Raw genomic sequence first — 12,944 nt, forward strand, 5'->3', positions numbered from 1 at the left:
TGTGCATCGCCAGGTGTGACCCAAAAGGAGGGCAAAAAAAGAAAAAGTATTTGACAAAAGCATGGAAGACCTGCGTGAGACAGACTGTGGCCAGAGGGAACCGGCACCATTCGCACTGACCGGCACTGGATGTCCTCCTGCAGAGCGACCATCATGGCCAGGTGCTGGTCGATCTCGGGCTGGTGGGCAGACTCCCCGTCTCCCCGGAGAGGATCGTGCATCAGCTTCAGCTCACTCTCCCACGGCAGGATGTAGGTGTGGCCGTAGTAGAACCCGACGGGGATCTTGGCCCTGGCATTGGTGCTTCCGTAACGTCCGATGACGGTGATCTGAAATCGGAAAATGAACGGGTAGGTGTGGCCCAACACGACAACGCAGACTTCAGCGGCGCACAGCAAAGGGCAAGGGGGTCTCTTGGCTTATCTGGTTATGTCGTCAGGGATTTACTTTCATGAATCTGCAGACCGGCGGGGGGATGAGGTCGTGCAGGATCAGCGAGTGCGTGCTGATGTCCGTGGCCACCACCAGGCGCCGCCCGTCCACCTCTTCGCCCAGCGTCCAAATGTCAATAGACAAGGAAGCCAAATCTCCACACGTCGGAATTAAAACGTCCGTCAATAGGATTGGTTTGCCAAAGTCCAAGGTCACAAATCTCCTTGCTCCTACAAAAAAAGAGAACTTGTTTGCCCAAAAAAAAAAAAGGCACAGATACAGATTAATCGAATGAGACACTTAAAAACTATGGGGCTGGAGCGATAGCACAGCGGGGAGGGCGTTTGCCTTGCATGCGGCCGACCCAGGTTCCATCCCCGGCATCCCATAGGGCCTCCTGAGTGTGTGACCCAAAAAGCAAAAAATTAAAAACTGAAAAGATCTGGATCACTCAATCTGAAAGACGAAACCAACTTGCCATGGTATGGTTTAACAAAATGGAAATAAATGATTCTCACCAGTTTTATACTCTGAGTCTTAAGTAAAAATATACTGCTTTTCTGAACGCAAACACGATCGTATGCGAAGAGTTCATTTAAAACGAATCAAGTAAAGGAGACAGCGTAAGTTAGCCACTCTGGCAAATGAAGCCATTTTCACAAGGATCCATCCTGCTCAGAACGTACTGGGACCGAGTAGCAACTTACACGGGGCCAAGAGATGCAGGAGAGCAGCTAAGATCAACCAAGAACCTCCCCGAGACACAGAGAACTCCTCTGAAACAGTGTTTGCTTCTCCCAGGGACACACAAATCCCTCTGAGATAGAGGGACCAAGCACAAGCACCACCCTGCCTGCCTGACACTGGCCTGGTGGCGCGCTCACAGCAGGAGCGCTGAGGAGGGTGTGAGCGCCCAGAGACGCAGCTGAGCGGCTGCCACTCACAGGGCAGGGTCAGCTCAGTGAGCGAAACAGGAAGGGAACCAACAAGGCCGCGACAGGCGTCTACACGCCTACAGCCAGTCCAATCCTCAGTGGAGGAGCATCAAAACGACGACCAAGGCTCCCCTGAGCAGAGACGGTCAGACAAGGAACACGATTCTCCGTGCCACAGACTCAGAATTTAAAAAAAAAAAAAAAACAGACTGATCGCATCGCAGGCGGGGCGCTTCTCCTGCACCCATATTCGATCCCTGGCACCCCGTATGGTCCCCCGAGTTCCCCAGGAGTGATCCCTGAGCACAGAGCCAGGAGTAACCCACGAGGACTGCAGTATGTGATCCCAAAGCAAAACAGAAAAGGAAAGAAGAAAGGAGGGACGGAGGGAGGGAGGGAGAAAACAATAAAGGAAGAAAAAGAAAGAAAAAGAAAAACCCAGCAGAAGGCCCGGGAGCCAGGCGCCACAGGCTATGACAACACAGGCATCAGGCCGGAACCACGGGCCGAGCGCCACCCAGGGTGGACCTGACCCGACACCCTCACCCCAGAACCCATGGGTGTGACCCCCATAAAAACAGCACGACTTCCGAATGACAGAATCCAAGTCACGGGGAAAATAACTGCTCACAGATCCTAAGCTCACACAGCAAATCTTACCAATGAACAGTCACCTGCACAGAAACCATGGGATTTTTTTCAACCCTCCACACCAAAGTGCATAAAGACCACCGCAATAAGCCATAATCAAGTATGCATTGATCCACTATACTTCCTGCGGCGGACAGGCCTAAGCACTGTTACTCCGGAAGCCCAGAACAGCAGAATTTCAAGATTAAAACCGACTACGGGGCCAGAGACACGGGGCAGAGGGGAGCACACGCTTGCTTTACACGGCGGCTCACCCGGGTTTGATCCCCGGCACCCCATATGGTTCCCAGCATCGCCAGGAGTAACCTCTGAGCATCTCCGGGTGTGATGCCAGAAAAATACAAAAAAGGAAAGAAAAAAAGGCAAAGGCTCGAAGCCAGATCCCCCTCACGGCTGCACCGAGCGCGGGGCTCACTCCCATCAGGACGCGGGGGAGATTCCTGCGCAGATCCAACTCCCAAACCCACTGAGACACAGGCCACGGCTGTGCTTCTGATGTGAGTGTGGCCTTCTGTGGGGCTGCTTCTCAGCAAAAACTTCTCAGGCGAGAACAAATGTGATGAAAAGCAAGCCTGTAGAAAATCCTCTCCTCGAAGGCGCTGGCCGGGCTGGGGGTGAGGTCGTGGACCCGTGAGAGGCCTGCCACGGGGAGGGGTCCCGGGACTGGCGCCCGAGAGCCCCACTCGGAACAGGCCCGGGAACAAGGCCTGGCGCTTTCGGAAGTCGGAGTTACCTGAGTGCATCCGCTCTATGATGATGGACTGGTGGGGCGGAGGCTGCAGGAAATGCGACGCGTGAGAGATCGCGAGGGCGAGGCCGGAACCAAGTGGGTTCTAGGAAGGAAAAAGATTCGCAGCTCAAGGTCAGCGTGACATCGTCAAGGACACTCATCACTCACTGGGCCGAAGCGACGGCACAGCGGGAAGGGCGTCTGCCTTACATGCGGCCAACCCGGGTTCGGTCCCCGCCAGCCCAGATGTCCCCGAGCACCACCAGGAGTAGCTCTCGAGTGCAGAGCCAGGAGGAGCCCCTGAGCATCGCCGGGTATGACCCAAAAAAACAACAAAATGAAAATTTAAAAAACCCAACTCATCATCACAGTGCCAAAGTGATACTCTACAATATTTCATTAACAGATCTGCTACGGAGAGTCGTAATAAAATTTCTCAGTTTTCAGTCACGAAAATACTTTGGCCACAGAGTGAGCCGGGTCGCGGCCCTGGCCCTACGGGCCGGAGACTGGGCTCGTCCCCCGGGACTGGAGCAAGCCCTGAGCACCGCCCGGCCTCCCCCAACGGCCGCCCCCGACAGCTGCCTGCAGGCCGGAAGCGCGCAGAGGCCAGCCCGCGCCGCGTTACCATTCTGGACTTGTTGGCGTTCTTGCTCTGGGTGGCGAGGCTGACGGCCGGCGGGTCGATGACGGAGCCGGGGAAGAGCTGCGCGAGCTCGGCGTTGATGACCACGGACACCGCCTCGTTGGGGGGCGTGAGGGGCGGGGTCATGAAGAGGGGCGTCGTTTTGGGGGTGGGTGGGATCACATCCGACGGGTGAATGAAGAAGCCCGGGGCGGCCCCAGGGTGGGAAGGCACAGAGGCGTGGACGGACCCCACGGCGGGCACGCTGGACGTCGGGGCGGCTGCCGCGGCCGCCGTCGTCTGGTGCAACTTGGCTTCCAGCTTGGCTTTCTGCAGGAGGAGTTAAAAGCAGCCATGGAGACGGACCCGCCTCCGGGCATCTGCGTCACCAAGACAAACATCATTTTCTACTAAATGACATACTTCGAAAACCGATTTAAGAATGCAGAGTTTGCTTAACAGACTTCATTACGTTCATTATAAAAAGCTTATTGTGTTTTTCAAACGAGGGCTCTCTCAAAGCAAAGGTGAGAACCAATCGCACTTAAACGTAAAGGGGAAACAACGTCCCGCTCGAAACCCAATATTACCGGGAGATGGACGCCCGGCTAACGCAACGGGCTGGCTGGCCTTTAAGGCCCGATCGAAACTCCTGACCAGTACTCCTAGTCGCAAACTCACGTTAAATTTCAACGGGTCTTAAAATGGAAGTTCAGTACACGTGAAAACATCAAATCCTATCTACAAACCGGGAGGTCACGGGGACTCAGACAGAGAATGGACCGACCCACAGGACTGCCAAAATCAGCACGTCCAATTCCCACTTGGGTGCGTACCGGACACGCGATGAATGAATTTACGTATTTTTGAATTCCAGGATGGCACCAAGACATTACCTCCATGTCTGCAGAAAATGCTTAGCTCAGATCGCTCAACCTACTTTCCGCTAGGGAAACAACGGTCCTGTCTACAGCACGTTCGCGGCTGTTGAGGTTAGAGACAGCATGAACAAAGAGCCAAAGGGCCTCCAACCTGTTGCTGAAGCTTCAAAAGCTGCTGCTGTTTCTCTTGCAGCACCTGCAGCTGTTGCTCGGCTGAAGCCATTGCATGAGAGAGAGACTGCAAAGCTACCTGGGCTGCTGACGTCAGGGCCGTGGAGGCCTCCCCGACCGTCCCCGATGACAGTCCACCTACTGCAGGAGTGACCCCGAAGGAGCTCACTGGCGGGAGACAGGGAGAGAAGAGAGCGGGTGAGCAACGGGCGGGCGCGGGAGGCGACACAGCAACCGCGCGGGGACCCCGTCGCACCGCAGGTTTCCCCGGGACGAAGGACCCTCGGCCCACCAGTGTTTGAGGGGCTCAGGGGCCCCCGGGGAGGCTCGAGGGGGGCCGCGAGAACATGTCTGAGTTTTTAAAGACACGGCTGAGGGGCTGGAGCGACAGCGCAGCGGGGAGGGCGTGTGCCTTGCACCCGGTTTGACCTAGGTTCGATTCCCAGCATCCCACATGGTCCCCCGGGCACCGCCGAGTGTTCCTGAGTGCGGAGCCAGGAGGAACCCCTGTGCATCGCCGGGCGTGACCCAAAAAAGGAAAAAAAAAAACCCACGGCTGAGGGGCTGTAGCGATAGCACAGCAGGTAGGGCGTTTGCCTTGCATGTGGCCGACCCAGGTTCGATTCCCAGCATCCCATATGGTCCCCCGGGTACTGCCAGGAGTGATTCCTGAGTGCACAGCCAGGAGTAAACCCCCCGAGCATCACCGGGTGTGGCCCAAAAAAAGAAAAGAAAAAAGAAACAAATAAGAAAAACATCACTGCTGAATGCAACCACCGGAGGCAGCTGGACACCGAGTCTGTTTCAGGAGTCTTCCAAACAGAACTTACTCTACCTCCCCAGAGCCCAACACCAAGTCTCGGGTTAGAAAACTATTTAAAAAAAGAAAAAAGAAAAAGAGAAAAAGAACAAGCTGTGAGTTCTCCTTCACAGAAAGCACAGCCTGGAGAGAGAAGGCCACAGACGCAGAGGCGGTGTGCCCTTCCCCTGAGCCAGTCCAGGAGCAGAGCTGAGGGCAGGCAGCGGCCTGGACCCACAAACAAACTGCAACAATCACAGCAGAAAACAGTGAGAAGAACAATGAAACCTTTGCAATGGGGCCAGGGAGAGAGCTTGCGGCAGCCAGCACCGCCCCCGAGGGCCACAGGGCAGGTATGTGGGACCTTCGACGTCCCCCAGCTTCCAAGAAACCTCCGAAGCTGCCGAAGAAAACCAACAAACAAAAAAAGACCTCCTCCTGCAGAATTCACCGAAGCCAAAGCTACCACGGAATTCAGAGGGGTTTTTATTTTATTCTTGGGTTTGGGGTCACACCCAGCGGGGCCCAGGGCTTACTCCTGGCTCCGTGCTCAGGGACCACCCTGGGTGCTGAGGCTTGAACCCAGGTCGACTGCATATAAGACAAGCGCCCTGCAAGCTGTGTTATCAGTCGGGCCCCAGATTTGGAAACAAACATCAATATTATGAGCTGTACCTGCTTGAATTAACGTGTGTCAAAACAGAGGTACTTCCCCAAGGGGCTGAAGCGACAGTCCAGGGGTAGGAGGTCTGCCTTACGAGTGGCTGACCTGGGTTCGATCCCCAGCCCCGAGCACTGCCAGGAGTAATTCCTGAGTGCAGAGCCCAGAGTAACCCCTGAGCACTTCTGGGTGTGAAAAGCAAAAAAGCAAAGGAAAAAAAGGCAAAAAAAAAAAAAAAAAAAGATACTTGCAAATTGACACAAAATCCTTCCATATGAACAGTGAGAACAAGTTACACAAAATCAATCCCTACCCCGTTGTCCAAAACTTAGTTTTTAAGTGCAAATATTTCTTTTGCTTCTGCTTCGTGGCCACGCCTGGCGGTGCTGCCGGGGCACTGCGAATCCGGCCCCACACCTCAACACTCCCGACTGGGCTGCAGACGAGCTGGAGCACTGCTCACGAGTAGTCGCTCATCAGTCACCCAAAAGGAATCCGCAAGGGGCTCAAGCCCCTCGGCCCCAGCCACGGGACGCACCTCCACTCTCACGACTTCAAGTGCAAGGAATTCCAGTCCGACCGAACTACTCGGGAAAAGAGCCTCTAACTCTGGTCAGCTTGAGCTTCTCCAAACCAGGAGAATTCTTCAAATGTCACACAGACCCAAAGGACCTGTGGCCTCCTCTTGCCCCTTGGGACTGACGACTGCACGGAGGGTGGGAAGGACTGGGAGCCTCCGGGCCCCTGAGCCAGGCGTGGCCCCGGGTACCCAACCCCCCCAGAGCTCCCCTCCAGGGGGACCCACCAACAAAGTAAAAGCCCAGGGGACAGCCACTTCGGGTGGGGGAGAGGAGGAGAGAAACCCTATGAACATATTTTTTTTTTTTGCTTTTTGGGTCACACCCGGCAATGCACAGGGGTTCCTCCTGGCGCTGCGCTCAGGAATCACCCCTGGCAGTGCTCAGGGGACCACATGGGATGCTGGGAATCGAACCCGGGTCGGCCGTGTGCAAGGCAAACGCCCTCCCCGCTGTGCTATCTCGCCAGCCCCTGAACATACTTTTTAAACATGATTATTTTTGTAATCTGAAATGCCTCCGGAAACAAACTTCTATTTAGCATGACAGAAGAGAAACATTGATCAAGTTGACATAGCACGTTTACACATTTATAGAACATTGTAGAAACAGTCACGTCGTTAAACCGCATAATATAGCAATAATTCTTATGTTATTATAGCATACAGCGCAACAGTCACAAACGTTGACAGACGACACTCGCTTCAACGCTATCGGGAACGCGCGCGCACGGCCGAGCGGGGAGGAAGTAATGAAAGAGGCCGATACCCGTGAACGTACTTGCGTCATCCCTCTCAATTCTGGTCCCGTCACTAGTTGACACACAGGTGAAGTGCAGCGGCTCCACCTCGAGCAGTCCCGTGAGCGACGTGAAGCTGCCCTCGGCGGCCGCGCAGCTACTGCCCTTGCCGTTCCCTGGGGAGGAGACGAGCGTGAGTGGGGGGTCGGGGGGGCAGCGGGCGGGCCGCGGGCCAAGGCGGGGCAAGGCCACGGCCGCACGCAGCGTGTCAGCTGCCGGACGCCGAGGGGGGAGGAAGGGCCCGGCAGGGCGAGCGGCTGGGGACTGCCGGGCTCCAGGAGGCCGAGGCGGGAGCTGCCCGGGGCGCCGGCCTGACTGGCCCACGCGGAATCACACCAGGCCAGTGCGGCAGACGCTCGGGCAGGCAATCCACTGGCCCTCACGGGGATCTCGAAGTAAGAAGAATCTTGGAGAAACGACCGGCAGACGTGGTTCGGTGACAATTTGCCACTCACTGGCTTAGTGTTCCCAGCTCACCCGGCCCGGCCGGCACCCACGGGCCAGACCAGCCCCAGGAGAGCTGACTCCTGGCACTGTGTCCGCCTGTCCCTCCGCAGCCATTAGTTCTACTGGTTTTTGCCAGGTAGCTGGTTTTGGTCCCCCACATCCCACACAGAAATCAAACCACCCAGTAATTACCCTTTACACCCTGACACTTCACAAATCACTTTAAACATGGGGGGGGGGAAGATAGTGACAATAGCTATCACCCCCATCTGTTGACTAAGCATGGAATCAGAACGACCAACAGGGTCACTCAGATAAATAGAAGACAACGTTACGAGATAGCAATATTTATCTGAAAACGCTTAATATTTTGTATGTATTATCGAATTCCTGGGCTGGAGCGATAGCACAGCGGCAGGGCGTTTGCCTTGCACGCAGCCAACATGGGCGACCCGGGTTCGATTCCTCCGCCCCTCTCGGAGAGCCCGGCAAGCTACCGAGAGTATTCGATATGCCAGACACAGTAACAACAAAGTCTCCAATGGAGACGTTACTGGGCCCGCTCGAGCAAATCGACGATCAACGGGAGGGCCTTTACTTTTACTTTTACTTTTATCGAATTCCTGAAATAAAGTACACGTGAAAATCCTGAAAATAATGAGCAGTTATTAGGAAAACCACCGGGCTCTATGCTGCGTATGTGAAGAGCCGATCACAGCAAAGAAGCTACAAAGGGAGGAAGGGAGCCGTGGGAGGGAGGGGGGAGGCGACGTCCACAAGTCCCCAGATTTTGTGACATGAGCGCTACGTCGAACACAACTCCTCAGCAACACAGCAGAAACCAAACTTTTTTTTTTCCTTTTTGGGTCACACCCTGCGATGCTCAGGGGTTACTCCTGGCTCTGCACTCAGGAATCACTCCTGGCGGTGCTCGGGGGACCATATGGGGTGCTGGGAATCGAACCTGTGTCGGCCATGTTGGTTGCGCGCAAGGCAAACGCCCTACCCGCTGTGCTATCACTCCAGCCCCAGAAACCAAACTTTTGAAAGTGAGAAGATGACAGATTAAGAAATCCCACCACCTGAGACCCGACAATTCTGACCTCTCTCCTTCTCTGACACCCACTGGTTCTCAGAACGCCTGGCTCGAGGAGCACTTTAAAGCGAGTATCAAGCACTTCTCCACACAAGGCGTCAGAGATACGAGACAGAGACCCCACCTTCTGATGAAGCACACTCTCTTCCAGTGGCTAAAAGGCACGAAACATCTCCTATACTTTGGATTTCTTTTTCATTTATTTACTTTTTTTTTTTTGGCTTTTTGGGTCACACCCGGCGGTGCACAGGGGTTCTTCCTGGCCCTGCACTCAGGAATTACTCCTGGCGGTGCTCGGGGACCATATGGGATGCTGGGAATCAAACCCGGGTCAGCAGCGTGCAAGGCAAACATCCTACCCGCTGTGCCATCGCTCCAGCCCCAACGCAAAAACATTTTTATATCCTCGCATTTTCAACACCTTGACAGGCAGGACCTTCTCGAGAGGGCCTGCCGTGCGATGCCTGAAATCTTATCAGAAAGCTCGCAAGCTCGGCTGCATCGAGATGACTTGGCCTCACTCGTGTTTTAGGGATCTTTCACAGATACCGTGACCACTGGGAAAGTGCTGAGCTTCCCATGTATGTCACTGTCACTGTCACTGTCCTGCCGTTGTTCGGCGATTTGCTCGAGCGGGCCCAGTAACACTGTGAGGCTTGCTCCTGTGTTTGGCACATCCAATACGTCACGGCTTTGCCGTGCGGGCGAGATACTCCCTTTACGTAGCAGTAGTTAATATACTTCACACAGTCTCCAGTAACGGGAAGTGGAACCAACAGCCGCCACCCTAGCGCACCATCATGAAAGTCTTACTGTGAAGCTGTGAACCTCAGGAAAGAATACATTTTCCAAGGTTGTAATTTTTTTTAAAGCTCCTCTTTTAAAACTCGTAAAAACTATGAATTGGATGGACAGACATCTGCTCATGATTCTGAGGTGATGCCCGCCCAGCAACCAGACGTGAGTAAACAGAATCGCATTTTCTAAAATGCTGTTCCTTGGGACTGGGGCAACAGGACCGTGGCAAGGAGCTCGCCTTGCACACAGCTCCCCCGCACCAAAAAAGCCCTCCCAGCTCCGCCAAGACTGAGCCCTGAGCGCAGAACCTGGGTCAAGCCCTGAGCACCATCACTGGTGTGGCCCAAAATGTCAACCCCAACGAAAAAGGTGTGATTCCATTAAATCAGAGTACAGCCTGAGTAAGAGGAAGAGCTGCTGACTTTCGTTTCCTTGAAGTAACAATGGTACTTCAGCATCTACTAAGCGCTTTATCCCTGGCCTTCCACTGTGTTACCTATCAGACCGTTAAAACGCGATGCCTGCTCAGAAATACGGTTATGGAGGGGCCAGAGTGACAGCACAGTGGGTAGGGCACTTGCCTTGCATGACGTTGACCTGGGTTTGAGCCTGCATGTCCCAGATGGTCCCAGGCCCACCAAGAGTGACCCCGGAGCACAGAGCCAGGAATAAGCCCTAAGCACCAAAACTGGCTCAAAAAACAAACAAGAAAACAAAGGCCTAAGGTTAGGAAAAGGAGATGGAAGGGAAAGAGCCGCGGTGAACTGCGCTGTCAGAATGCTGACACCACGAAGGCAGATGTGGTGTTATGGGAGTACTTATAGTGGGTCCAATTATTCCCTTAAAACACATAGTACTGCAGCACTGTCCTCCCGTTGTTCATCTGTTGGCTCGAGCGGGCACCAGTAACGTCTCCATCGTGAGACTTGTTGCTACTGTTTTTGGCATGTCGAATACGCCACGGGGAGCTTGCCAGGCTCTGCCATGTGGGCGGGATACTCTCGGTAGCTAGCCGGGCTCTCCGAGAGGGACGGAGGAATGGAACCCGGGTCAGCTGCGTGCGATGCAAACGCCCCTTAAAACGTAGGCTCAAAAATATTAAAACAATGGAAAAATTAGACAGAAGCACACATGCAGTTAAAACTCGGTGTAATGAAGTGACCAAGAACATCTGAAACAGGCCAAAGAGACCGTGTGCAAGATGCCTGCCAACCCGGGTTGGATCCCTGGCAGGACGCAGAGTTCCTCGAGCCCTACCAAGGGTGACCCTGAAGTCTCAGCACTGTCGGGTACACCCCCCAAAGAAAAGTCTGTAAGTGAAATCAGCACACATTTTATTGCATGAGCGCAATGAACAGTTCTGAGTAACCCACAAAAACACTTCCAAGTCCTGCACTGGAATCAGCCAAAGCGGAGTGGAGGCCAAAATAAAAAAAATCTCACGCCACAAAAAAAAAAAAAAATCTTTTTTTCAAAAAAAAAAAAACCGACTCATGTCAATGTGGAGAATGTAAGAACATATGCGAAAAATAAAAAAAAAAATCAAGTTAAGAAAGCTATAACTGCAGCGTGGCTTGATGGAAACTGGTTCAGCCAGCCATTCCGTGCCCACGGGAGGTCAGGGGTAAGGTGAGGGACATGCACGGAGAGAAAAACAGGTAAACCCCGTGATGGTCCCAGCGAGAAAGGCCAGGGGGACAGTCCGCTTTCTGTCTCGTGCCAGTGACGCCAAACTAGACAGAGCGCCTCATGCCAAGGACGAAATGCCAACACGGTCCTACAGAAGGCTCCGAGCCTGGCACAGAGGCCGTTTCTTCCAGGTCTTCGGGGAGACTGTGCAGCTGTTTTTATCTGGTTACTGTCCTCAGTGGTCTCCTACTGCCCGTACTGACCCACTCCATCCTACCGACACCTCACACACCTCACCTAGAACCACTCAGAAACTCACGTGCCCCTTGGACAGGCCCTGACAGGAACTGAGGCCTAAGGCAGGAGCAGAGATCACGAAAAAGCCCGGAACCCATCACGGAAGAGCGCACACCCTGACCATGAACAACCCGCACGGACGACACAGCGGGTGAGCGCGCAGGCTGAGTATCCCAGTAGCAGACCTGGGAAAGGCCCGGTCGGAGCCGAGGGTACAGCAGGTGGTAGAAAGGCTGAATATTCCGCGAACAACCCAAGGAAAGGCCCGGTCAGAGCTGGGGTACTTTACAGTAATTCGCATTTTCGTCATTTCTTTTTCACAATTCATAATATATTCTAAAATACACAAAGTTAGAAATGATTTCCAGAACATGTCTAACAGGGTGATTATTTTACTATCGTTACAAATAAGCTCGCTAAAATTTAGAGCTGAATGTCATTTGTAAATGCATTTAGTGACTAAATGAAAACGAACACGGTTACTGCCTTGGGCAGAGGCCAAAACACACGCGTGGCACTTGGGCTGCTACCGGAGGACGGTCCCCTCCACCTCCAGAGCTAACGTTCCAGAAAAACAGAGCCAAGCCTGCCGGGAGCGTGTGGTGGCACAGGCAGAAACCGCTTCCTTCCTGCGCAGACTCGGCCTCGTTTTCTGGAATACGCAGCAAGTGTTCTTTTACTTGAGAGCAAAGGCACAAAAAAATGCAACTGGGAAGCGGACAGCAGCTACGTCAAAGGCTGAATGTCGCGATGGGCCACGCAAATGAGAGCAAAAGAAAGACCCAAGCTGCAGCAGCTCCAAAATCGACTTGTGTTTTGAGGGATGGAGGTTAAGAAAGAAAAGTAAAGGGCTTCGGGACGGAAGGTGTGAAGCCGGCAGGCACGCGAGCTCCGGGAGACAGGGCACCGTGTGGAGCAAGTGACGGGGACAGGGGTGGGGCCCGGGGTCCCTCTCCCCAAACCCGCTACCTGAGAGGACGTCGGAGAAGTCGATCTCGTCCGACTGGACCCCGACGCTGCTGCTGGCCACCGTCTTCCAGGAAGAGCCGTTCATCTCCAGGTCAAAGAGCACCGGGTCGAAGGGGGAGCTGTACAGCCCGTACCTGCAGAGCGAGAGACGCGTCCTGCCGCCCATCCCGCCAGCGACTCGCGCAGGACGCCCCGGCCGAGGGCCAGCGGGGCTGGGCACAGCGGCACCGGCTACCGAGTCCAGACGCGACTGGGAGCCGCTGCCGGGTGACGCCGGAAACAAACAAGAACTGGCAGTTTGGGGCAGGGGCGTCGGTACAGCGGGGAGGGCATCTGCCTTGCAGGCAGCCGACCTGGGTTCGATTCCCAGCATCCCGTCTGGTCCCCTGAGCACTGCCAGGTGTGGCCCAAAAAAGCAAAAAAAAAAAAAAACCACACAAAAAACC

General features: G+C 54.3%; 1 protein-coding gene across 2 annotated transcripts in view; it reads right to left on the reverse strand.

Moving 5' to 3' along the window:
• The window catches only part of BIRC6 (baculoviral IAP repeat containing 6), a 154,171-nt gene that overhangs the window by 81,506 nt on the left and 59,721 nt on the right, over nt 1-12,944 (reverse strand). For both annotated transcript variants that reach the window (XM_056128023.1, XM_056128017.1), the window contains exons 22-28: nt 12,499-12,632; nt 7,232-7,378; nt 4,406-4,593; nt 3,377-3,703; nt 2,752-2,851; nt 448-662; nt 121-329 (exon numbers count right to left, since the gene is read on the reverse strand). In XM_056128023.1, coding sequence (XP_055983998.1) covers nt 121-329; nt 448-662; nt 2,752-2,851; nt 3,377-3,703; nt 4,406-4,593; nt 7,232-7,378; nt 12,499-12,632 — 1,320 coding nt within the window. The remainder of the gene's footprint in view (nt 1-120; nt 330-447; nt 663-2,751; nt 2,852-3,376; nt 3,704-4,405; nt 4,594-7,231; nt 7,379-12,498; nt 12,633-12,944) is intronic.

The sequence above is a fragment of the Sorex fumeus genome, unplaced genomic scaffold (assembly GCF_029834395.1).
Source record: "Sorex fumeus unplaced genomic scaffold, SorFum_2.1 ptg000006l, whole genome shotgun sequence".
Lineage (NCBI taxonomy): Eukaryota > Metazoa > Chordata > Mammalia > Eulipotyphla > Soricidae > Sorex > Sorex fumeus.